This window comes from Brassica oleracea, chromosome C9 (genome assembly GCF_000695525.1).
Source record: "Brassica oleracea var. oleracea cultivar TO1000 chromosome C9, BOL, whole genome shotgun sequence".
NCBI classification, from domain to species: domain Eukaryota; kingdom Viridiplantae; phylum Streptophyta; class Magnoliopsida; order Brassicales; family Brassicaceae; genus Brassica; species Brassica oleracea.
In genome coordinates this window covers 53,514,872-53,540,288 of record NC_027756.1, presented here as the reverse complement: position 1 = coordinate 53,540,288, position 25,417 = coordinate 53,514,872, and the positions used below count along the sequence as shown (strand labels likewise).

General features: G+C 34.3%; 6 protein-coding genes across 8 annotated transcripts in view; 4 read left to right on the top strand and 2 right to left on the bottom strand.

Annotated features, from left to right (window-relative positions):
* Positions 1–848: 848 nt before the first annotated feature.
* On the bottom strand, positions 849–2,502 carry LOC106319284 (alpha carbonic anhydrase 3). Its single transcript, XM_013757569.1, has 7 exons — positions 2,372–2,502; positions 2,061–2,284; positions 1,865–1,971; positions 1,671–1,773; positions 1,414–1,581; positions 1,252–1,305; positions 849–1,153 (listed from the first exon to the last, which is right to left on the bottom strand). The coding sequence occupies exons 1-7, from the start codon at positions 2,433–2,435 to the stop codon at positions 1,040–1,042; spliced, it is 834 nt and encodes a 277-aa protein (XP_013613023.1). The 5' UTR covers positions 2,436–2,502; the 3' UTR covers positions 849–1,039.
* A 1,153-nt stretch (positions 2,503–3,655) lies between these two features.
* On the top strand, positions 3,656–5,131 carry LOC106316058 (protein PHYTOCHROME KINASE SUBSTRATE 4). The gene has a single exon (XM_013753922.1). The coding sequence runs from the start codon at positions 3,820–3,822 to the stop codon at positions 5,032–5,034; it is 1,215 nt and encodes a 404-aa protein (XP_013609376.1). The 5' UTR covers positions 3,656–3,819; the 3' UTR covers positions 5,035–5,131.
* A 343-nt stretch (positions 5,132–5,474) lies between these two features.
* On the top strand, positions 5,475–6,825 carry LOC106319531 (metacaspase-9). The gene has a single exon (XM_013757889.1). It carries the CDS (start codon positions 5,689–5,691, stop codon positions 6,658–6,660), a length of 972 nt encoding a protein of 323 aa, XP_013613343.1. The 5' UTR covers positions 5,475–5,688; the 3' UTR covers positions 6,661–6,825.
* Positions 6,826–6,869: 44 nt separating this feature from the next.
* LOC106319530 (synaptotagmin-3) lies at positions 6,870–9,841 on the bottom strand. Of its 3 annotated transcripts, none has more exons than XM_013757887.1 (12): positions 9,564–9,841; positions 9,319–9,417; positions 9,186–9,236; positions 8,809–8,932; positions 8,612–8,730; positions 8,441–8,527; positions 8,277–8,351; positions 8,098–8,174; positions 7,776–8,025; positions 7,347–7,706; positions 7,137–7,265; positions 6,870–7,054 (listed from the first exon to the last, which is right to left on the bottom strand). In XM_013757887.1, the coding sequence occupies exons 1-12, from the start codon at positions 9,672–9,674 to the stop codon at positions 6,926–6,928; spliced, it is 1,611 nt and encodes a 536-aa protein (XP_013613341.1). In that variant the 5' UTR covers positions 9,675–9,841; the 3' UTR covers positions 6,870–6,925. The 3 variants fall into 3 exon arrangements, with proteins under 3 accessions (XP_013613341.1, XP_013613340.1, XP_013613342.1); XM_013757886.1 differs by having other exon boundaries at positions 8,441–8,542; positions 9,564–9,840; XM_013757888.1 differs by lacking the exons at positions 8,441–8,527; positions 8,612–8,730; positions 8,809–8,932; ... (1 more) ...; positions 9,319–9,417; positions 9,564–9,841 and having other exon boundaries at positions 8,252–8,342.
* A 10,029-nt stretch (positions 9,842–19,870) lies between these two features.
* On the top strand, positions 19,871–24,713 carry LOC106318339 (probable lysine-specific demethylase ELF6). The gene is made up of 7 exons (XM_013756270.1): positions 19,871–21,158; positions 21,339–21,417; positions 21,539–21,606; positions 21,894–22,044; positions 22,146–22,639; positions 22,718–22,882; positions 22,969–24,713. Exons 1-7 carry the CDS (start codon positions 20,141–20,143, stop codon positions 24,468–24,470), a joined length of 3,477 nt encoding a protein of 1,158 aa, XP_013611724.1. The 5' UTR covers positions 19,871–20,140; the 3' UTR covers positions 24,471–24,713.
* Positions 24,714–24,968: 255 nt separating this feature from the next.
* LOC106319439 overlaps positions 24,969–25,417 on the top strand; it is a 3,011-nt gene continuing 2,562 nt past the window's right edge. Inside the window, exon 1 of the mRNA XM_013757765.1 lies at positions 24,969–25,140. The gene's annotated coding sequence lies outside the window, so the exon portion shown is untranslated. The remainder of the gene's footprint in view (positions 25,141–25,417) is intronic.

The window sequence follows — 25,417 nt, the reverse complement described above, 5'->3', positions numbered from 1 at the left end:
TTTTTTTTTTTTTTTGAAAGGGTTTGCTAATGAATGCTATTATTACAAGTTACTTTTCCAGTTTAGTTTGACCCCGGAGTTTTAAAACAAACTAGATTATGGTCTGCATTTAAAAGAGCATAAATATTTTTAACAGAATTTTGTTAACGATATAAAATGTTTTAACATTTTTATTCTAATATATTTGAATATATATATAATTATATTATTTTTTATTTATATTAATACGAACTTATATAAGATATTACTTAATTTTATTTTCAAAAAATTTCATCTTTTTCGTCATGAATTTTTAATTAAATTTTTGTAATTTATTTGATTATTTGTGCGATATATATTTTTGATAAATTTTGAATTATAAAACTTATTTGATGTTAAATTATTAACTCTAACATTTCATTTATATATAATATTTATTTTAGTATAAAAGTTTATTTAAGTTTAAATAAAATCTATTAATTTAATTGATTTCGTATTAAATGAAATTATTTTGTAGTATCGAAACCCGGAAAAGTTATACCTATTTTTATTTTGTTTTATAAATTATTTGGGTGTTAGTCAATTACTTAATTTTATCACTTTTTAAAAAATTAATTAATAAAATTTTATTTAAAGGTGAGACTTAATGTTTCATAGTGTTTGGACATAAAATTAATTATTCATTTTTTTAGAAACATAGATAGTAGTATAAGGTTGTTTCCATAATTACTTTAATGTAGATATAATGTTTTAATTAATCATTAATGACAATTTATATAGTGTTACACAATACACATGACTAAAAGTTGGGTCTAACACAATGTTTTTGTTTTAATAAGATAAATGTAAAAAAAAAAAGTTTAATCTTGTGGCATAAAAGAATCAATCAACTCATGTTATGGTTGAGTATTATATATTTGCTGTTAATACATATATATACAAAATGTTATACACATTGATATAGCACTTTGCTTTGTTTTAATCTTTTAATAAAAATATATTTAAACGTTGTAAGAAAAAAATAGTAAATGGAGCAGCCAATCCACAAACATCTTCAAAATTAATTTATACGAACTTGTCCTTGGGAGCTTGGAGTTGATCTGACATGCTGTTCGTTTAGATAAACCACACGTTTATTCAGCGGCTGAGCCGGTCTTGCGTTTTCCTCATAACCCTAATATTATCAACAAAACATGTTTAATTAGTTATGTAAGGACAAAGTTCAAATACGTTCATAGCAAATGCTTATGTGAGAGTGTTTTCTATTCTTACACCGCGGCGAGCATCGACTAATACTTTAATCTGCTCATGTGAAACAGTCCCCACCTGCATTTAGAAAAGAAATTAAAAAAAAAATCAAGATTTGAGTCGATTGATATATTTAGATTCTTGATATTTGTTACTACAATAAAGGTTTTGAAATTGGATATATACCTTGTTGATGATGGTCCAGATGACATCTTCAGTGCAAGGAGGAGTGGTGAGAGATCCACGATATTCATAGAATTTTGTAAGATCCCATCCGAAATCTTTTGGGTGTAGCCTTCCTATGGTCGCCTCGCCATCTTGGATGTTTGCGATCGTATTGATCTTTCCCATTATCTGTCGATATTGTTAACCAAGACAATGATAAAAACATACAAGACCGAATTGGTTCTTGACCATTATCTACAGTAAATAATAAATATTACCCTTGAAATGAAAGCATTCGGTGCACCTTCTCGGAAGAGAACTCCTATAACTGCTAAGTGTCCTGCTTCACTTTTATGTACCATGTGAAGTTCCATGGCCAACCTAATAACAAATTCATGTTTCATGATATTATTATTACGTCGAATGTATGTGTAAGAATGATGTCAATCTTTTCATTTTTTTTCCTCGTTACCTTTCTCCATTGAGGAAATGCTCTGAAGGTGCGTGCCAATGGCTTTGAACCAATTGATAGTCAGTATTATTGATCACAATCTTCCCTGCGTCGTCATCCCATGAAACCTGATCCACACAACGTACCGGTCATGCAGACTAATTGGTAATAGAAAAATAAGTATGCTAGATTTTTTTAAGGTTGAATAATTATGTACCATGATGTCGTATCCACGGTTTTTAAGAGTAGCTTCAACTGGTTTGTAATATGTCTGAATAAGCTTTGTAGAATTGTGAACTAGGCGAGCTATTCCTGGAGAAAGATCGATTGGTGATTGCCTCTTCCCCGTCCCACAAATTTTCCATTCTTTCTTGGTCATGCTCCATTTCGATGGATCGGCTAGTGCTCCTTTTTTGTAATGGAACGCAGTCTCTGTCTCATCTGCATGAAAGTCATTCTCAAGTTTTGCATTAATTTTAAGTATATCTTATCATACAAAATGCTCCAAAGCTTTAACACAACCATTACCTGCTGCTCGAGATGAAGAAGAAAGAGCAAGAAATGTCACAAATAGGATAATAATGTTGTTCATCTTTTGTTTTCTCTTCTTCTTCTCAAACTTATTGTATTGTAAGAAGTTTAATATTTTCTTCCTTTATAATATCTTGCATAGAAATTTATTGACCGCAAATTATTTTTAGTCGTCCAAAAACCTTACTAATTCTAAGGTTGAAAATTGGCATAGCACTCGTTTCTATTTTAATATGCGGTTCTTTTTTTTTTGGGATCAAATATGCGGTTCTTTTTAAATGGTTAAAATTTGGGTTTATGGCTGGCTCTCATACCTTTTTAAGAGACCTATTATTGATCGAGTGGGGTCTAATTTTAAGGCTTCACTCCATTTCAAGAAGTTTGTGTTGGGATTAAATCTGAGAGAGAGAGATAGAGAGAGAGTTTAGGTTTTAATCATGTCCATCAATATAATATTTTCAACTTCATTTACCGGTTAGGTCTCACAGCAATTAAACTCATTCCTCTACTATTACTGCATTGACGTTTTTTACATTGAAAATGATCAAGCTAAAGTGGGAAACACACAATATAATTGACAGCCTATGAAATCTAATCATGTTCAGAGCATTTGTCCGTTAAATGTCAAAAAATTCAAATAGTATTGTTAAAGAATGGACCCAAGTATCATTACAATGATGATTCTTATCCTCTCTTTTGATCTGTCTATTGTCCAATAGGAAGTAATCACTATAGAGATTTGTCACCTTCTTTAGAGTTATCTTTGTCTTGTTGCTCAAAAGCATTGTAGAGATGAACATAATAATGGAGAAGCCACATGGTACCGATTATGGCCTAGGGAAACACTCACGTTCCCAAATTTGGAGATAGGGCGCAAACAACTTTATGTTTATACATTAAAAAAACTTTATGTTTTTTTTCATATTGCAGGATTTGTTTTTTTTTTAAAGAAAATGATAGAGATTAAGCTTAAAATATATAGTTCAACTAAATCTTCTTTTATAACTATGAAGTTTTGAACCTTTAGTCTATACTTTTCTTATAAGAAGAAGGCCCTAAAAAGAATCTAGTACTAATTGAAATAATTGTGGTGGATCCATAACTTTCAATCATCACATCAAGTAGCACTACACTCGAATTAGTTTTAGTATAATCATAGAGAATCTTAAATATTAGAAAAATATACCAAGACCCTAACCCTCAACCATTAAATTATTTGTTTGTGTCATTTTTTTTTATTACATCTGAAAAGGAAACAATGGTTACATGTACGAACGTCATGATGACCTTATTAAACGAGAAAGATAGAACTTTCTCGGACATAACTAACTCCTGACACATCCCTCAAGTCTCAAGTGTATATATACACAGAGTTAGAGAGCTACTTTAAACCCCTGTTTTCATCTTCTACTACTAAAAAAGAAAACAAAACGGAGCTAAGTCCAATGGCTGAAACTACAGTAACTGTCGTTGCGACCAAACGCGATGCTCTAGACCCTTACATCAAGATCATTCAAAGTCGGTCCCTCGACATCGACGTCTCCTTCTCCTCATACCTCAAGCCAGACAACAACGAACAAAAGGAGCAACAAGAAGATACTGAGATAAGCATATTCGAAGCTCGAAGATACTTTAGCGAAAGCGGAAGCAACGATAGATCCAAATCTGCGAATCTTAGTGGTCCAAGATTCTCTTCGGCTTCATCTGCAAAAGTGTCTTCCTTTACCGTGGGACATACGGCATCCTCCGAAGCTAGCTGGAACAGCCAAACCGGTTTGCTCCGTAACAACAACCGACAAGGATCGGACCAAGACGGACGTGGAAGCAGCAAGAAAGGCCCCAGGTGGTTTTTCAGACGCAGGACTTGTCCCTGTTCTAGCTCCAAGTCGGTCCAGGTCCGAGAAACCAAACCAAGAATTGCAGAGTTTAAAACCGGTTCTGACCGAACCATATCCAACCGAATCGTTCATCATAATCACCAGACCATATCGTCGTCTGATCCGATTAGACTAACGATCCCTTCAAACAATGTGACCCGGACCATAAATTACGCGGGAAACAGTAGAGAATCTTCAGCTCCGGTTAGTAATTTTAGCTTCCCGACTCTGAACCCGATTAAACCGGAAATCGAACCGGTTCTGCATCCGATTAAACCGGTTCTGAACCCAACGAGTCCCAAGGGAGTTACTACTACAGACGAAGAAGCAGCGAGCGACGCTAGCTCTGACCTATTCGAGATAGAGAGCTTCTCTACTCAGCACATAGCTCGTCCCTGTGCTCCACCACCACCAGCTGATCTCGTCAGAAACTCGGTAGACGAGACAGCGACCGAGTACGGTTACGAGCCGAGCGAAGCAAGTGTCACTTGGAGCGTTACGACCGCGGAACCGGTCTCGGTAGCGGCGGCTAGCTTCTCAAGAATCAACTTATCGCAGCCGTCGTTGGCGTTTGGCGGTTGCGATAAGAAGAAAACGGGGTTGTTAGACTGTAGTTGTGAGAAAGCGGTTATGGTTAGTGGCGGTCAGCGTTTGGTTCAGCCGCTTAAGAGCGTTAGCGTTCAGGATGACGTCATGCAAAAGGTGTTGTGCAACAATGGCAGTTCTAAACTAAGCGTAACAAGTCTAAAAACGTTGGATAATAAATCGTCGTTTCTGGTTTAGGACCGGTTTAACTACTCCACTCTCTTGGTGTTTTGTGTGTGTGTTCTCATGTAAAATTGCTTTGTTTTTTTTCCTCGAACATGTGTACTTTTAAGTTTATGAGTATAACAAAACCAACGTGATTTTTTTTTTTTTTTTGAATAAAAAATATTAATTCCAGCGTTATAGTATGGACGGTTCTTTTACACTATCTACACATTCATACATATAAGACGTAACTCGTTTCTTGCCTTGGATAGCTAGATGGCTTAGGTGTAAACCTTTGGTCATATATAATTCCAAGTTACCAATTCCTTTACTTTTTATAATCCTTGGATTAAGTATAAAGGTTTGGTGGGACTATGAGTTCCATGACTCAAGATTAGTAGATTACTTATGTCTTATCTCAAAAGTTTGATTTAAGGTATAGTTTCTTGCTTTAAAGGATTACTAATACAGCCAAGACTACATTTAAAAACAATTCCACAGATTTAAAGCAAACAACAAAAGAAAATATATGCTCATATACTATGTAACTTGACCTTCACTACAAGAAACCTCAGTCATAAATACACATATTGGCTCCAAAACAACAACACTTCACATGAAGAGCTAATTATAAACAAAACATTCAAACAAAAATTGTCCATAAATTAAAGTTGTTTAAAGACTCACATGGATCAACAAGGAGTAGTCAAGAGAAGACTAGCCGTTCTCGTCGGCTGCAACTACCCCAACACACGGAACGAGCTCCACGGCTGCGTCAACGATGCTTTAACCATGAAAGAAACACTTTCGACACGTTTCGGATTCAAACAAGAAGACATGGAGGTGCTAACTGACGAGCCAGAGTCAAAGGTAAAGCCCACTGGAGCCAACATCAAGGCCGCTTTACGTAGGATGGTGGAGAAAGCTCAAAATGGATCTGGTGAAGACGTCTTGTTCTTCCACTATAGTGGCCACGGAACAAGGATACCTTCGGTTAAACCTGCTCATCCTTTCAAACAAGACGAAGCTATTGTTCCTTGTGATTTCAACCTCATCACAGATGTTGACTTCAGAGAATTGGTTAATCAACTTCCTAAGGGAACGAGCTTTACTATGATCTCGGATTCTTGCCATAGTGGTGGTCTAATTGACAAGGAGAAAGAACAAATAGGACCATTCTCCTCTAGCAATAGATCTCCGGCCATGGAGACAACAACAACATTGCGTGCCTTGCCCTTCAAGGAAGTCCTCGACCACTTGAGTTCTCTCACCGGAATCTTAACTTCCGACATTGGTACACACCTACTCGAGCTCTTTGGTGGCGACGCTGGTCTAAAGTTCCGGCTACCGACCATAGATTTAATAGATCTTTTGGAGAAAATGACGTTGCGTGAGAGGCACGTTGACTCCGGTATATTGCTGAGCGGGTGTCAGGCGGATGAAACGTCTGCTGACGTAGGCGGTGGGGGTGGCGGGAAGGCGTATGGAGCGTTTAGCAACGCGATTCAAACGGTGTTGAAGGAGAACGGAGGTGCCTTGAAGAACAAGCAACTTGTGATGATGGCTAGGGAAGTGCTTGAGAGACTAGGGTTCCAACAACACCCTTGTCTTTACTGCAGCGATCAGAACGCTGACGCAACGTTCCTGTCTCAACCTTGATGTGAATCATGCGATTATATCTCGTTGTTTTCTTTTATTTGAATGTGTATTTTCAAAATATCTTGTGTTAGCCCCATAATTAAACAGTAATAACAATGTTCAAGAAATAGACTTAAAAGAAGTATTGATTAGATGGGCGTTTAGACCAAATTTTTTTATAATATTTTTTTGTTTAGGTCTGATTTGCCGACTATACCAGATTTTTAGAAAACTGAATAATAATAAGTTGTTGATGAACTCTATCATGTGCATACAAATATACAATTTAACCAGTGGTCCAACGGATCTCAATGTGAATAACACCATTTCTTGAATTGATAAGATGATATTTCTGGTTAATCCTTCCATTGGCAACAACATCATCCAGATTTATATCTACATGTCCCAGTTCCTCCTACATAGAGATGAGTTGAAGCAAAATTAAACGTTAAAACATGGTCTCTAGAAAGCTCAGGTCAATGCATAAAGATCTTTACCTTGGAACGAAAGTGAAAGCCTGTTCCTTTACTCATGACCTCAACGCGTATACTCTCTTTCAGTGGTGGCTCTTCCAGTGTGAACTGGAACTCCTCGTTCCATCTCGGGTCTCTTGTCTTCCTCAACATCTAATCAAGTAAACATAGCTCTGAGGCACTCTAATTATAAGTCAAATAGTATATTTTAAGTTTAATGATTTGATTATATACCTTTGTTCTCTTCTTTTCTCCTCTGAAGAGAACAAGAGCGTATGGATTTGTATATATCTTCTTGCCCTCTACATCTTTGGCTGATTGGATTGCAACCGAGAGTAGACCAGCATTGCTGAGAAACTCATCATCGTCCTCTGATGATTTCTCATCCTGAACATCGTTTCTGTACTTGAGGCTTTCATCTCTGAATGGCACATACCTGAGGTCTAACTCTAATTTCCCTCTTTGTTTCTTCTCTGGTACATCCATAACAATATTCGAGTTCTTGATCAAATCCAGATTAAAGACCTTCTTCTCTCCAGGGTTGATTTTCTTCAAGGGGATCATCTGCATTCCCAATCTATCATGCCCACCAACCTGACAAAGAGAGCAGGTTTAGTAAGGAGTTACACAATACATTTGAACTAGGAGAAGAGATGCTGAGACCTTGTCCCAGTCAAAGACTTCTAGTTGAAGGACTTGTGATACTGGATCCTTCACTATGAGCTTGAAGTGTTCGTTCCACTCCGGGTTTAAGTTCCTCTTCTTGATAGTGGTTTTCTTTGCCGGAAGCTTTTCTCCGGTCAAGCTAAGCTTGACATAAGGATCAGATGTTCCAAGCAGATCCTTCTTGAGGAGATTGCGAGCTCTAATGATATTCACATGAAGCAACCCTACAGGCTTCTTCACAGAAGCTCTACATCAGAAGAAAACAATCAGAGGGGGAAAGAAAAGAGTTTCCTGCAAAATCATTATTATCAGCGCTTACGTTGAAGCATCAAGAATAGGTATCTCAAGAACTTGTGGCCAATGGTACATGCTTGAAACTTGCCGTTTAATAGTTTCCTGCAGAAATCATTATTATTAGATTAAATCCTCTGAGAAAAATAATAACAATGAAACAGCATAGTTCCAACTCCTACCAAAGGAGAGTCATCAATGTAGCACCTGAACATATCTGTAGAGACCAGGGATGGACATGAGATCCCCACCAAGCACTTTCAATCCAAAATCAACATGCGGCTGCAAAAGAGAAATCATCATCACAGTTTCTCATGGTTTGTAATAAAGCAAACAACTTTCATAATCTGTTCTGAGAGAATGTAACTTACCTTTTCCATCAATGAAACTACAACCGTTCCGAAACAAGGGAAGGTTGGCAGAAGAGGCTTCAGAGCTACTCGCATTATAGCGAAAATCTGGAGATCAACAAGCTGCAAAAGCAAGTATTTTAAACAGTGAAGATACTACTACAACTTGGTGTTTAAGCTTCTCTTACTGACCTGAACTTTGATTCGTAAAGACATGAGCTTTATCACCAAAACAATATTGGGATTGCCTGCCCACTTGACTGATGGTTCAAACAGAAGCTCCTTCTCGTTGGTCTCATAGAACTTAACACCTGTAGGCACATTGCCCTTTGACCATTAGCACATCTTTACAGATGTGAGAATTAAGTAAAAATGGGACTAGTACTTGCCATGAACCGTTGGAGGAAGCGATCCAAGGCTCAGTGTTTCGAACTCTATAGATTCTATACAGAAAGTCCCAATGTAATCAGCAAAAATGGGTTGTGCAGAGCTCTTGATAATCTCGCAAATAGCCTATAAACAAGATTAGAAAAAAAGTTCAAACTTATATACAGAAGCAAAATTTGATAATAAGCTTATTTATATAAGAATGCAGGACCGGACTGGTCCTAGGCAAAGTCGAATGAAACATTCGTCTATTGTCCCAATTTTTTTTTTAAAGAAAATCACATAAACATAGGCGCAAATTTGTATTAAAAAAAATTCTATTGAAATCTTTATTAAATCGCCTACAGGCCCCCGAAATCTCCTATAAGAAGAAAAGAACCTTATCGAGGTAGGGCCACATGTATGAGAGAAACCTGTTAAACCAGTCCACCTGAATGCATGTTGTAAAAACACAATAGAAAGCAGATTATATTAGTGTGAAGTAATTAAGAAAATGTTTGAGTTTAACTTACTCGTTCGTAGTCAGGATTCTTCATCCATAGTGGCATATCAGGGAGAAGATCGAGAAGGAGAGTGATGCTAGTCTCAACTAGTGGCCTCGCTGGTGGATACTGGCAAATGGTTTCAAAGAGTGTCCACATATTATCAAATCCTCAGATTCCATTTCACCACACACGTTAAAGTAACAAACTTTAAGCTACCCAGATGATGAAAACCACAGAACCAAACAAAAGATTCGATTTTTATGCTATGTTACCTCTTCGTGTGAAGGCTGAGAATAGACGAAGACGAAGAATCCAACGATGAGTCCGATAGGGATTCCGATTGCGAAACCAAGGATCCCCAGCACACTCCCGAAAAATCCCATCTTTTTTCGTTTTTTTTCTTTTTTCTCGATGATCTTACCAGAGAAGCGATGAAAACGAAGAATGAGTATATATGGTAAGAGAGACAGAGGAGAAGGAATCTATTCCAAAACGGTAATGAAGAGAACAACGTTCTGATTCAACCGCCAATTTTTTCGTGACGAGAGTTTCTTATTGTTTTATTTATTTCCCATTTAAAGGATCAACAAATCACGAGATGACATTGGGGATGTGAAATGACTTTAATACCCTTTTTGTTGGTTGGCCTAATTAAACTTTGATTATTAGCTTAAGTAGAAGATTATACGAATATTTATTACTTGTTTTATGGTCCCAGCAAAAACTTGTTTGACGAATACTGGAGATAGGAATGAATACGAGTTTGATTGGGTGACGAAGACAACTTTTAATCATTTATTATGATATTTGAAATTAATCATGTCCTTGCATTATTATGGATAAGTTTCTAAATACTATTTTTTTTTTAAATGGTTATATATATTAATACTAAGATTCATTTCTAAAAAATAAATAAAGTTGAAATGAAATTCGTAGGCAATGTGTGAAAATTCAAACCGAGTTGATGTACTTTGTAGGCATTATTATGTGAATGGATAACGCGGTCTTCAAGTGTTTGCGTGTGTTATCTATCTTATTATCTCGATACATTAATTCTATGACAATGACATTTTTCTAGAACACTTGTTTAATTTTCTTCTCTTTGATTTCTTTCCAAAACTATTAATAAAACGTCATAGCTTGTAATATTTCCGTTTCTTAGTATTTTAGTTAAATTGTAGCATAGCAAAATTAATATCCTAGAGCATTAATATATGAATCTTAAATGTTTTGTCTCCAACATGGCAACATCCATTAACAATAATGTGAAAATCATATTTCAAACTAAACGATAACAAAAACACTAAAAACTAAAGTGTCTTATGATAATGAGAATATCTACCGCGAAACCTGAAAAAACGTTCGACACTACATTTGAATTGATTTGTTCAAACGTTATTTTCTTTCCAAACACGCGAAGCACGATACTTCTGACGTATAAAGTATCATATACGTCGTCTATTTTTTTTTCTTTTCTCTGAGCTCTTTTGGTAGCATAGCATCTCAAACATTTTAAACTACATTATCATGTGCTAGAGCCTATAAGCTTTTTATATGAAAAATATCACTTGATGTCTAACTAAAACAATTTATTCAAAAGTTACAAAAAAAAAACAATTTATTCAAAATATTGTGTAATTAAGGCGAATGATTATAAAAAAAAAATTCAACACTAAGCAAATGATATGGTCAAAAATCTAAATAGTCTATGAAAATAATTCAAATATTTTTATTTTCACTATAGTTTTAGACATGTTCATTACTGGTCGAACCATCTAATAAGACTCTCTATTTATCCAGGAAAATACCATACAATATATACTTCGAGAGATTAGAAACCACCACAAGCTGTCATGTACACAAGAGCAAAGAGCCGCCACTAGACTACTTGTCTTCCCACAACAAATATCATGGTTCAGGATTTATGAAATTACGATCTATATATGTGTTCGAAAATTTGTTTTTCTTGAATCTGACATTTGTCATATCTTACCTACTTTGTGGTCATTCAATTATTATGTTGTTTTGTTCAAAAAATCTTAAAGTGTACTTTCAAGTTGCAACATCATATATATTTATTTTCGATTTTATATTTGTCAACATCAATCACTCTTATTTTTTTTGTTTTCTCGGTTGGAAACAACAACTGTAGATTCCTATAAGTTTTTTTTTTGTAAAAGGATACTCCATTATGAAACCTGTTCTCTAAATATCTAGCTAGACTAGCTTTCCATATCCTCACGGATGTATTGAATCTGAAATTTGAAATGATTTGATTTTTAATGAATTTTTAGATGATTGTAGAAGAATTAGAAAATTTGGTTTAATTTTTGTTAAAACCTTCTAGAATCTCATCTAAAACAGTGAGATTTGGATTTTTATTTTTATAACTAAAGAATTTCCCTCAAACACTCTAGACATAATTAAAGTATTATAAAATCTCCAACTTAAATTTTGTTCAATGACAGTGGATTTCAGAGTGTTTTTTGAAATAGTAAGTTCGATAACACTAGATTTTAAATTATTTTTTAAAATCCACGTTTGAATAATAGTGAATTTATCATTTTAATACAAATAATTTCAAATTCTTAGTTAAATACATCATCTTTAGATATTTTTGCTCGAAAAGTTTTTGTGCCAGCAATTTAGCTTTTTAAAGCCAAGTAACCAACGTTTTGCCTCTACTCCATACGGTAAAATTTTCTTAGCAAGGAACATTAACAACACATTCTCATTCGAATAAAGCGATTTTATAGTGGTTCATCCACCAATTTAGAGAGTTTTATAAAGTTATACTAAATTAATTTCTAAAAAATTAAAACGATGTTCATGTACCATGAAAGAGAGTTTAATATACATTAATAAAAATGTAGAATGTGTTTAGAAATTTTAAAACAACTCCAAAGATCACAGACTTCAGTATATAGAGCATTACCAAAAAACTCAATAATTTCGTAGGGGTTAACACATAGATTTTGAGAAAAATTCAAAAATATGAAAATATTGTTTTAATGCATGGTTGCATCATGCACTAACATATGATGAAGGTTAAAAAGGTTTGGAACATTTGTTGTCTTCATTTCTTTAGAGAATAACAATTTTATAGAAGTTAGTCCACCAATTTAGGGAGTATTATGAACTTTTACTAAATTAATTGATAAAAAATTAAAACGATGTCCATGTACCATGAAAGAGAGTTTGATATACATTAATACAAATGTAGAAAGTGTATAGAAATTTTTAAACAACACTAAATATCATAGGCTTCAGTATATAGAACATATACAAAAAATTCAATATTTTCGTAGAGGTTAACACATAGATTTTTTTAAAAAATCAAAAATATGAAAATATTGTTTTAATGCATAGTTGCATCATGCACTAACATATGATGAAGGTTAAAGAGGTTTAAAACCTTTGTTGTCTTCGTTTCTCTAGAGAATAGCGATGTTATAGTGGTTAGTCTACCAATTTAGGAAGTATTATGAAGTTCTACTAAATTAATTGATAAAAAATTAAAATGATGTCCATGTACCATGAAAGAAAATTTAATAGACATTAGTACAAATTTAGAATATATTTAGAAATTTTAAAACAACACTAAATATCATAGGCTTCAGTATATAGAACATTTACCGAAAACTCAATATTTTTGTAGGGGTTAACACATAGATTTTGAGAAAAATTCGAAAATATGACAATATTTTTTTAATTCATAGTTGCATCATGCACTAACATAAGATGAATGTCAAAGAGGTTTGGAACCTTTGTTGTCTCCGTTTCTCTAGAAAATAGCGATTTTATAGTGGTTAGTCCACCAATTTAGGGAGTATTATGAAGTTTTACTAAATTAATTGATAAAAAATTAAAACGATGCCAATGTACCACGAAATAGAGTTTGATATACATTAATACACATGTAGAAAGTGCTTAGAAATTTTAAAACAACACTAAACATCATAGGCTTCAGTATATAGATCATTTACCAAAAAACTCAATATTTTCGTAGGGTTAACACATAGATTTTTAAAAAAATTCAAAATATGACAATATTGTTTTAATGCATAGTTTCATCATGCACAAACATATGATGAAGGTCAAAGAGGTTTGAAACCTTTGTTGTCTCCGTTTCTCTTGAGAATAGCGATTTTATAGTGGTTAGTCTACCAATTTAGGGAATATTATGAAGTTTTACTAAATTAATTGATAAAAAATTAAAACATTGCAAATGTACCTTTGATAAAGGGTAAAAAGGTTTGATAAATTTAAAACAATGCATCATGCACTAACATATGATAAAGGGTAAAAAGGTTTGAAACCTTTGTAGTCTCCGTTTTTCAAGAGAATATCGATTTTATTGTGGTTCATCTACCAATTTAGGGAATTTTATAAAGTTATACTAAATTAATTTCTAAAAAATTAAAACGATTCACATTTAATATGAAAGAGATTTTAATATACATTAATACAAAGTTAGAATGTGTTTATAAATTTTAAAATAACACTAGAGCATTTACCGAAAAACTCAATATTTTCGTAGGAGTTAACACATAGATTTTGAGAAAAAATAAAAAATATGACAAGATTGTTTTAATGCATAGTTGCATCTTGCACTAACATATGATGAAGTTCAAAGAGGTTTGGAACCTTTGTTATCTTCGTTTCTCTAGAGAATAGCGATTTTATAGTGGTTAGTCCACCAAATTAGGGAATATTATGAAGTTTTATTAAATTAATTGATAAAAAATTAAAACGATGCCCATGTACCGTGAAAGAGAGTTTAATATACATTAATAAAAATGTAGAATGTGTTTATAAATTTTAAAACAAAACCAAAGATCACAGGCTTCAGTGTATAGAGTATTTACTAAAAAACTCAATATTTTTGTAGGGGTTAACACATAGATATTGAGAAAAATTCAAAAATATGACAATACTGTTTTAATGCATGGTTGCATCATGCACTAACATATGATGAAGGGAAAAAAGGTTGAAACCTTTGTAGTCTCTGTTTCTCAAGAGAATAACGATTTTATAATGCTTCATCCACCAATTTAGGGAGTTTTATCAAGTTATACTAAATTAATTTCTAAAAAATTAAAACGTTTCCCATGTACCATGAAAGAGAGTTTAATATACATTAATACAAATGTAGAATGTGTTTAGAATTTTTAAAACAACACTAGAGCATTTACCGAAAAACTTAATATTTTCGTAGGTGTTAACACTTAGATTTTTTGAAAAAATGAAAAAATATAAAAATTCTGTTTTAATGCATAACTGCATCATGCACTAACATATGATGAAGGTCAAAGAGGTTTGGAACCTTTGTTGTCTCTGTTTCTCTAGAAAATTGTAATTTTATAGAGGTTAGCAACCAATTTAGGGAGTATTATGAACTTTTACGAAATTAATTGATAAAAAATTAAGACGATGTCTATGTACCAAGAAAGATTTTAATATACATTAATACAAATTTAGAAAGTGTTTAGAAATTTTTAAACAACACTAAATATCATAGGCTTTCAGTATATAGAACATTAACAAAAAAACTCAATATTTTCGTAGAGGTTAACACATAGATTTTAAGAAAAATTCAAAAAATACGACAATATTGTTTTAATGCATAGTTGCATCATGTACTTACATATGATGAAGGTCAAAGAGGTTTGAAACATTTGTTTTCCCCGTTTCTCTAGAGAATAACGATTTTATAGTGGTTAGTCTACCAATTTAGGGAGTATTATGAAGTTTTACTCAATTAATTGATAAAAAATTGAAACGATGCTAATGTACCATGAAATAGAGTTTATTATACATTAATACAAATTTAGAATGTGTTGAGAAATTTTAAAACAACACTAGAGCATTTACCGAAAAACTCAATATTTTCGTAGGGGTTAACACATAGATTTTGAGAAAAATTCAAAAATATAACAATACTGTTTTAAAGCATAGTTGCATCCTGCATTAACATATGATGAAGGTCAAAGAGGTTTGAAAACTTTCTTATCTTCGTTTCTCTATAGAATAGCGATTTTATAAAGGTTAGTCCACCAATTTAGGTAGTATAAGTTTTACTAAATTAATTGTTAAAAAATTAAAAGGATGTCATGTACCATGAAAGAGAGTTTAATATACATTAATAAAAATGTAAAATGTGTTTAGAAATGATAAAAGAACACCAAAGATCACATGCCACATAGATTTTGAGAAAAATTCAAAAATATGACAATATTGTTTTAATGCATGGTTGCATCATGCACTAACATATGATTAAGGTTAAAAAGGTTTGAAACCTTTGTTGTCTCCGTTTCTCTAGAGAATAACGATTTTATAGTGGTTCATCCACCAATTTATGTAGTTTATGAAGTTATACTAAATTAATTTCTAAAAAATTAAAACGATGCCCGTGTACCATACCGTGAAAGAAAGTTTAATATACATTAATACAAATGTAGAATGTGTTTAGAAATTTTAAAACAACACAAGAGCATTTACCGAAAACTCAACACATAGATTTTGAGAAAAAATCAAAAATATGATGATACTGTTTTAATGCGTAGTTGCATCGTGCTCTAACATATGATGAATGTCAAAGAGGTTTTGAACCTTTGTTGTCTTCGTTTCTCTAGAGAATAACGATTTTATTGAGGTTAGTCCACCAATTTAAAGAGTATTATGAACTTTTACTTAATTAATTGATAAAAAATTAAAACGATGCCCTTGTACCATGAAAGAGAGTTTAATATACATTAATAGAAATGTAGAAAGTGTTTAGAAATTTTAAAACAACACTAAATATCATAGACTTCAGTATATAGAGCATTTACTAAAAAAACTCAATATTTTCGTAGAGGTTAGTTAACACATAGAGTTTAAGAAAAAATCAAAAATATCACAATATTGTTTCAATGCATAGTTGCATCATACACTAATATATGATGAATGTCCAAGAGGTTTGGAACCTTTTTGTCTCTGTTTCTCTAAAAAATAGCGATTTTATAGTGGTTAGTCCACTAATTTAGGGAGTACTGTGAAGTTTTACTAAATTAATTGATAAAAAATTAAAATGATGTCCATGTACCATGAAATAGAGTTTAGTATACATTAATACAAATGTAGAATGTGTTTAGAAATTTTAAAACAACACTAAAGATCATAGGCATCAGTGTATAGAGCATTTACCGAAAAACTCAATATTTTCGTACGGGTTAACACATAGATTTTAAGAAAAATTCAAAAATATGACAATACTGTTGTAATGCATAATTGCATTCTGCACTAACATATGATGAATGTCAAAGAGGTTTGGAACCTTTGTTGTCTTCGGTTCTCTAGAGAATAACGATTTTATAGAGGTTAATCCATCAATTTAGGGAGTATTTTGAACTTTTACTAAATTAATTGATAAAAAATTAAAGCGATGTCCATGTACCATGAAAGAGAGTTTAATATACATTAATACAAATGTAGAATGTGTTTAGAAATTTTAAAACAACACCAAAGATCACAAACTTCAGTATATAAAGCATTTACCAAAAAAACTCAATATTTTCGTAGGGGTTAACACATAGATTTTGAGAAAAATTAAAAAATATGACAATATTATTTTAATGCATAGTTGCATCATTCACTAACATGTGGTGAATGTCAAAGAGGTTTGGAACCTTTGTTGTCTTCGTTTCTCAAGAGAATAGCGATTTTATAGAGGTTAGTCCATCAATTTAGGGAGTATTATGAACTTTTACTAAACTAATTGATAAAAAATTAAAATGATGCCCATGTACCATGAAAGAGAGTTAATATACATTAATACAAGTGTAGAAAGTGTTTAGAAATTTTATAACAACACTAGATATCATATGCTTCAGTATATAGAACATTTACCAAAAGAACTCAATATTTTCGTAGAGGTTAACACATAGATTTTAAGAAAAATTCAAAATATGACAATATTATTTTAATTCATAGTTCCATCATGCACTAACATATGATGAAGTTCAAAGAGGTTTGAAACCTTTGTTGTCTCTGTTTCTCTAGAGTAGCGATTTTATAGTTGTTAGTCCACCAATTTATGGAATATTATGAAGTTTTACTAAATTAATTGATAAATAATTAAAACGATGCCAATACACAATGAAAGAGATCTTAATATACATTAATACAAATTTATAATGTGTTTAGAAATTTTAAAACAACACTAGAGCATTTACCGAAAAACTCAATATTTTCGTAGGGGTTAACACGTAGATTTTGAGAAAAATTCAAAAAAATAACAATATTGTTTTAATGCATAGTTGCATCATGCACTAACATATGATGAAGGTCAAAGAGGTTTGGAACCTTTGTTATCTCCGTGTCTCTAGAGAATAGCGATTTTACAGTGGTTAGTCCACCAATTTAGGGAATATTATGGGGTTTTACTAAATTATTTTTTTTAAAATTAAAAAATGCTCATGTACCATGAAAGAGAGTTTAATATACATTAATACATTAGTAAAAATGTAGAATATGTTTATAAATTTTAAAATAACACTTTGGTGTTAATATACATTAATACATTAAAACAACAGAGACAACAATGGTTTCAAACCTCTTTGACATTCATCATATGTTAGTGCAAGATGCAACTATGCATTAATTAGTATTGTCATAGTTTTTAATTTCTCTCAAAATCTTTGTGTTAACCCCTACAAAAATATTGAGTTTTTCGGTAAATGCTCTATACACTGAAGCCTATGATCTTTAGTGTTGTTTTAAAATTTCTAAACACATTCTACATTTGTATTAATGTATATTAAACTCTATTACATGGTACATGAGCATCATTTTAATTTTTTTATCAATTAATTTAGGAAAATTTCACAATATTCCCTAAATTAGTGGACTAACCACTATAAAATCGCAATTATCTAAAGAAACGGAGACAACAAAAGTTCCAAACCTCTTTGACCTTCATCATATGTTAGTGCATGATGCAACTATGCATTAAAATAGTATTGTCATATTTTTGAAATTTTCTCAAAATCTATATGTTAATCCCTACAAAAATATTAAGTTTTTTGGTAAATGTTCTATATATTGAAGCCTATGATTTTTAGTGTTGTTTTAAAATTTCTAAACACTTTCTATATTTTTATTAATGTATATTAAACTCTCTTTCATGGTACATGGGCATCGTTTAAATTTTTTATCAATTAATTTAGTAAAACTTCATAATACTCCCTAAATTGGTGGACTAACCACTATAAAATCGCTATTATCTAGAGAGACGGAGACAACAAAAGTTCCAAACTTTTCAGACCTTCATCATATGTTACCCTACGAAAATATTAAGTCTTTTGGTAAATGTTGTTGTTTTAAAATTTCTAAACACATTCTACATTTGTATTAATGTTTATTAAACTCTCTTTCATGATATATGAGAATGTTTTAATCTTTTATAAATTAATCTAGTATAACTTCATAAAACTCCATAAATTGGTAGATGAACCACTATAAAATCGAATGAGAAGGTGTAGTTAATGTTCCTTTTAATCAAACTTTTTGAAAAGTTGCCAGAAGGCACTTTATTCGAATGAGAAGGTGTTGTTAATACTCCTTTTAATGGCTAAAATGGAATATGAACGTTATCTCACAAAATAATACGTATAAATATATCTGAACTTCATTTAGATATTGGATATCGGATATCGCTGCTGAAGGCAAACTCGTCGATCCTGTTTGAGTAATCTCCACAATATCATCTTCATACATTATCCCTCTTATTTTTCCAATTTTAATTTCAAACATGTTTTCTAGTTTGAAGCCATTATTGATATCATTTATCAGAGTTATTCAAATGTATATTATATCACTATTTTTAAAAGTTAACTAACTTTCGGAAAAAATATGTCGACAAAAAAAAAACCTTTCGAAAATATGGACATTTGCATATATATGTACATTTCAAATATGTTGTTAAAAAAAAGTAAATTTCACAAAATGTTAATATATATATTTTTTTATGCTGATTTATTATGACATTACAATTATGAGAAATATTACATAGACGATTTAACAACCGGTAATACTACCTGTCTTATGAGGATCTACGCCTAACTGCATCACTTGAGCCGTTCAATGAAGATCAACGCTTGACTGGATTTACTTGCACAACACAATATTGAAGATTCCTTGTAAGCCTTTTCTTCCGTAGTCTGTAGTAATAAATCGCTTTTTCCGAGACTTGAAATCTAGATTTTCTGTATTCTGCAATAATTTGCATGGTCCTGGGTGTAGAAGTCTTTAAACCTTAACCATGGTGCTTCAACGAATCATGAATGTTAAGATATCTTATTATTTTTTTCTATAAGAAAAATTATTGAATAAGGCCATTCTGTAATGGGCTATTTTTATATGATTAATTTACAAAGAAAAAGGCCTAGAAGTCCGGTCCAAGAACAACACCCCGGTTAGTTAGTGCAATTTGACGCGCGCACACTCGTAAAAGTTTGGTAATCCCACGCTAACATGCACCGACGGCGGAGTTTAAATTAATTTTAGGAAAAAAAAATTCAATATTTAAAATACTTTCTCTCTCTCTCTCTCCTCTTCTTCTTCTCCGTCGTTGCGCAACCGCACAGTTTCATATCGTTTCACTCTCCTCTCTCCCTTTACCTCAAGTAACGATTTTGCCGCTATTGCTTGTATCAGTACCAACGGTATCACAGTGTTGATTTGGTTAGGAAGCGAAAGTAAAGATAATATCTTTTTTTGTTAATCGGAATCTCGAATCTAGGGTTTTAGAGTGGTAGTTTCCATGGTGGGTTTAATCTGATTTTGGGTGTTTTGAATTGGCATTGAGATGGGTAGTAGTAATGTCGAAATCCCCAATTGGCTAAAGGCCATGCCTTTGGCACCCGTCTTCAGACCCACAGACACCGAGTTCGCAGATCCCATTGCTTACATCTCCAAGATCGAGAAACAAGCAAGCGCCTTTGGGATCTGCAAGATCGTTCCTCCTATCCCCAAGCCATCTAAAAAGTACGTCTTTTGCAACTTGAACAAGTCGCTTCTGAGGTGTCCCGAGTTGGCTTCGGGTGTAGACGTTTCGAAGCGTCTTGGCCAAGAGGATAGAGCTGTGTTCACCACTAGGCAGCAAGAGCTAGGCCAGGCTAGGAAAAAGACTAAAGAGGGTAGTGATGTTAAGCAGGTGTGGCAGAGTGGTGGCGTGTATACGTTGGAGCAGTTTGAGTCAAAGTCGAAGGCTTTTTATAAAAGCCTGTTGGGGACGGTTAAGGAAGTGTCGCCGGTTGTGGTTGAGGCGTTGTTCTGGAGAGCGGCTTCGGAGAAGCCTGTGTATATAGAGTATGCGAACGATGTCCCTGGCTCGGCTTTTGGCGAGCCGGAGGGGCATTTCAGGCATTTCCGGCAGAGGAAGAGGAGAGGGAGAGGGTTTTATCAGAGGAAGAATGGTGAGGAATCGTTGCCTGAGGTGGCGAAGGCATCTCTTGCTTCTCCGAGTTTATCATCTCAAGATCCAACCAAGAAGAAGAATATGGATGTTGTTGTTGATGAAATGGAAGGTACTGCAGGGTGGAAGCTTTCCAATAGTTCGTGGAACCTTCAGATGATCGCGCGTTCGCCTGGCTCTGTGACACGCTTCATGCCGGATGACATACCTGGTGTAACGTCTCCCATGGTTTATATCGGTATGTTGTTCAGCTGGTTTGCTTGGCACGTTGAGGACCATGAGCTACACAGTATGAACTATCTTCACACTGGCTCGCCAAAGACTTGGTACGCTGTCCCTAGTGATTATGCGCTCGATTTCGAAGAGGTTATCCGCAAGAATTCTTATGGCAGAAACATTGATCAACTCGGTACGTTCTTTCTGAAAAAAAAAAACACTGCTAATTATGATATACTATTCCTGTAATTTTGCTAACAGCGACTATGGTATGATGAGAGTTTAGTCTTTGGTTAACGTTATGATAGATACTAGACATTGCAACACTTGTTCTGTTTTTCATTAACTGTTTTCTATTATTTGTAACTGTCAGCTGCTCTCACCCAACTAGGCGAAAAGACAACTCTTGTATCACCTGAGATGATAGTTTCATCTGACATTCCTTGCTGTAGGTAGGTTTTTTAATTTTGTTTGACCTTTAACATTCCCTGATGTGCGGCAGTGTGTTTGTTTTTACTTTACTTTCTTGCTCTGCTATAATTATGTTAATCTATGTTTGTTTTTTCTACGTAGGTTGGTACAAAATCCTGGTGAATTTGTTGTGACTTTCCCGAGGTCTTATCATGTAGGATTCAGCCACGGTAAACATTCTTTCAAGTCTTAGTGATTGCAGTCTATTCCTTCCATTTTGCACTTCTCAAAGGGTTTGGGAAAATGAAAAAAAAAATGAATAAAGCTTTGGAGAAAAGGGGTGTTTTACGACATAGCATGAGGTGAGGATTGATCTTCTAACCAGGAGAATGAAGAACCATATATCTATTAAGTAGTTAGATCATATACGTAGATAGTTTGACTTAGATTAGGATTATATATTGCTAAATTTTTAAAAATCCTTAACTAAGCAGATTTAATCTATAACGTTTTTTAGGTTTTAACTGTGGGGAAGCCGCTAATTTTGGAACTCCACAGTGGCTCAACGTAGCTAAGGAAGCTGCTGTGCGTAGGGCAGCCATGAATTATCTCCCCATGTTGTCCCATCAGCAGCTTCTATATCTCTTGACCATGTCCTTTGTTTCAAGGCAAGGCAACATTTCCATTGTCCCCTTTGTACATAGAACCCCTTAAGTTTTGCTCTACCATAGTTTGTTCTCATAGTCATGTAAATATTAATTTTTTCCAGAGTGCCACGATCGTTGCTACCAGGTGGTCGTAGCTCCCGGCTGAGAGATCGCCAGAGAGAAGAAAGGGAGTTCCTTGTGAAGAAAGCTTTTGTAGAAGATATATTGAACGAAAACAAGAATCTATCTGTTCTACTTGGAGAACCGGGCTCTCGTTTGGTGATGTGGGACCCTGATTTACTTCCCCGTCATAGTGCACTGTCTCTTTCAGCTGCTGGAGTTGCTACCACTCCTGCGGTTTCATCACCAGCAGAGGCAAAAAGTGAAATTGAGAATAAGGAGGAGAACCCTAGTCTTTTAGAGGAATTGAGTTTGTTCATGGAGAAGCTGAAAGATGTGTACTACGACGACGATGATGGTCAGCTTAATGATTTCCAAATCGATTCTGGAACGTTGCCATGTGTGGCGTGCGGCGTTCTTGGCTTCCCCTTTATGTCTGTGGTACAGCCTTCTGAAGACGCATTAAAAGATCTCTCAGAGAGACAAGGAGAGATAGGTAAACAGACCCTCATTTTTTTAATCCAAACCATGAACTGCAGTATCTATGTTAATTGTATTTCTATTAATCCTACAGATGCTCTGGAAAATAAGGCAGAGTCATCAGAAACATCTGACTGTGAATGGAACACGTCATCCAGATATGTAAGACCTCGCATATTCTGCCTCGAACACACTATTGAACTTCAGAGACTGTTGCAGTCAAGAGGTGGACTGAAGTTCCTTGTAATTTGCCATAAAGGTAAGTATAAGATTGTGTAAAAGTCCGTTTGATTGTTGATTGTTGTTGATCATTCTTTTTGTAACCTTTATTGGAATTGTTTGCAGACTTTCAGAAATTTAAGGCGCATGCGGCTATAGTGGCAGAGGAAGTGAAAGTCCCTTTCAGATATGACGATGTCTTGTTAGAGAGTGCGTCTAAAGAAGAGTTGAGTCTAATTGATCTAGCAATCGAAGGTGAAGAAAACAACGAACACGGCGCAGACTGGACCTCCAAACTCGGCATAAACTTACGGTACTGTGTCAAAGTGAGGAAAAATTCGCCTACTAATAAGATTCAGCATGCGCTGTCGCTAGGTGGCTTGTTCTCGGACTCGAGCCATGTGCTGGATATGTCAACTATCAAATGGCTGCAGCGAAAATCACGCTCAAAAGCTAAGCCCTGCTCCACGTCATGTTTCACACCTCGTGAATTAGGGGAGAAAGGAAGAAAAGATCACCCAGTACTCGAGAAAGAAGAAGTTGAATCACAAGGGGGAAGAAAGGAGGAAAAGATCATCCAGTACTCGAGAAAGAAGAAGTTGAATCCCAATTCCAATAGGTCACGTCATGATAGGGGAGTTGATTCTGAGGTGAACAATGAGGTTGGAGACTCTGCTGATTTAACTTCCGTAACCAGAGAGCACCAGGGACATTCTGTGACCAGTAATAACCTCCGTGGTGTTGATGAAGCGGCTGAAATGAGCGATCAAGGGTTCAAAGAAGCTAGAACTACTAACGCTAACATTGAGGAGGAAGAGCAATCACAGGTGGTGCTACCTACCAATAGAGAAGCACATTCTTCAGCTCAAGTTGGTTTTGAAGTTGCTGAAACCAACATTGCCAGTGAGAAGATAGTTGCGGGCATGGTCCGTGACGATGAACCTCTGGCAAGCAACGGTGATCAAGCTTCTTCAAGTGGCTTGCAAGCTGCAGATAATGAAAATAGCACGGAGAGCGAAGTCGCAAGCTCAGGTGACACCAAGGTTGTCGTGGAAGCAAAGAAGAAGCGGAAAATAGAAATAGACTCTGAGACGAATGATTATCATCCAGAGAGTAGCATTGGTTTCATAAAGAGTCCTTGTGAAGGGTTGAGGTCAAGGGGCAAGAGGAAAGTGACATGTGAAAAAACTTCATTCAATCTCAATGAAGCTAGCGATGAAGAGAAGAAACACACTGCGAAAAGGCTCAAGAAAACTCCAAATACTGGCTCAACGACAACTCAGCACAACCTTTGTTACCTAGAGGGATGCAAGATGACGTTCAAGAGCAAAGCGGACTTAGCAGCTCACAAGAGAAACCGCTGCACGCACGAAGGGTGCGGGAAGAAGTTCAGGGCTCACAAGTATCTGGTGCTTCATCAGCGCGTTCATAACGATGATAGACCGTTCGTGTGTCCTTGGAAAGGATGTTCAATGAATTTCAAATGGCAATGGGCGAGGACTGAGCATTTGCGTCTGCACACGGGAGAGCGACCGTACAAATGCAAAGTCGACGAGTGTGGGCTGTCGTTTAGGTTTGTGTCGGATTATAGCCGTCACAGACGGAAGACGGGCCATTATGTGACATAGAGATTGAGGGGGGGATGCAAGAGAGGTTAAAAGAGCCTCTCTCTGTGGAATTATTGTAAACTTTAGTTCTTGGTTGTTGTTTTACTTTTTAGTTTGATTGTCTAGTGTTTCATGTCTCTTTCTGTAGTGTTTCATTTTTCATGAAGGTTGCCTCACACTCTTTTGTTTTTGCTTTGTTGTTTTAACTAAGTCACAATCGGCTTTTAAAATGGTTGTTAATGTGAATGATTCTCGTACAAAATCTCTTACTGTATGCTTAAAACTTTTTATGTAATTTTTTTAATTGGAAACATAACTTATAAACTTGGAATCTATGTCAGATATGTGAGAAGTATGAGCTATGTGTAGATGGATTTGAGGAACACGTGTATGAACTTGGAATGTATGTCAGAATCAGATGATGTTTATTACGTACACGTGAGTTCACCATTATCCTCAATTTTTATATATGCGGGTTGGGTTTGCAGTTCCATAAAGGATTCGAATATCTTAGCGAAAGCGATTACGTATCTTAAAAAAAAATAACAAAGAAATGAGATGTAATTCGTTTAACTAATGATAGAGGCATTCTCTAGCAAACCAGCAGCTCGTACCTCAGCATGATAGCGATATTAAGCTATTAAACTAATCCAAAAGGTCATTGACCAATATACAAACATCTGTTATCCAAGTAAGTAATTCCAATTTCTCTTTAATTACAATTTCTCTTTAATATATAGAAAAAAGATTTTAATCCAGGTTCTCTAAAATATAGACCATAAAATATTTAGTTTTTATCAGGGAAAATAATTACAATATATGGGAAACAAATGGAAATCAGGTAAATTTGACGGATTTATTATCATATAATAATGGTTAGGGAGTAAGCTTTAGAGATTAACACTATTTTTAAAAAGAAGACACGTGGACGAATCGTAACGGGTTACGGGAAAAAGAGCGGGGGGGGG

What these genes read in the sequence shown, in the direction of transcription:
- LOC106319531 (XM_013757889.1), top strand. Translation starts at nt 5,689, where the DNA reads ATGGATCAACAAGGAGTAGTCAAGAGAAGACTAGCCGTTCTCGTCGGC.
- LOC106318339 (XM_013756270.1), top strand. Translation starts at nt 20,141, where the DNA reads ATGGGTAGTAGTAATGTCGAAATCCCCAATTGGCTAAAGGCCATGCCT. An exon ending in CAGAAACATTGATCAACTCG is followed by an intron (nt 21,159 to 21,338) that starts GTACGTTCTTTC and finishes TGTAACTGTCAG; the next exon opens with CTGCTCTCACCCAACTAGGC. An exon ending in AGAGAGACAAGGAGAGATAG is followed by an intron (nt 22,640 to 22,717) that starts GTAAACAGACCC and finishes TTAATCCTACAG; the next exon opens with ATGCTCTGGAAAATAAGGCA.
- LOC106319284 (XM_013757569.1), bottom strand. Translation starts at nt 2,435, where the DNA reads ATGAACAACATTATTATCCTATTTGTGACATTTCTTGCTCTTTCTTCT. An exon ending in ACCGTGGATACGACATCATG is followed by an intron (nt 1,972 to 2,060) that starts GTACATAATTAT and finishes TGTGTGGATCAG; the next exon opens with GTTTCATGGGATGACGACGC. An exon ending in CATTTCCTCAATGGAGAAAG is followed by an intron (nt 1,774 to 1,864) that starts GTAACGAGGAAA and finishes ATTTGTTATTAG; the next exon opens with GTTGGCCATGGAACTTCACA.
- LOC106316058 (XM_013753922.1), top strand. Translation starts at nt 3,820, where the DNA reads ATGGCTGAAACTACAGTAACTGTCGTTGCGACCAAACGCGATGCTCTA.
- LOC106319530 (XM_013757886.1), bottom strand. Translation starts at nt 9,674, where the DNA reads ATGGGATTTTTCGGGAGTGTGCTGGGGATCCTTGGTTTCGCAATCGGA. An exon ending in CTCAGCCTTCACACGAAGAG is followed by an intron (nt 9,418 to 9,563) that starts GTAACATAGCAT and finishes ACCATTTGCCAG; the next exon opens with TATCCACCAGCGAGGCCACT. An exon ending in TAGTTTCATTGATGGAAAAG is followed by an intron (nt 8,352 to 8,440) that starts GTAAGTTACATT and finishes TCTCTTTTGCAG; the next exon opens with CCGCATGTTGATTTTGGATT.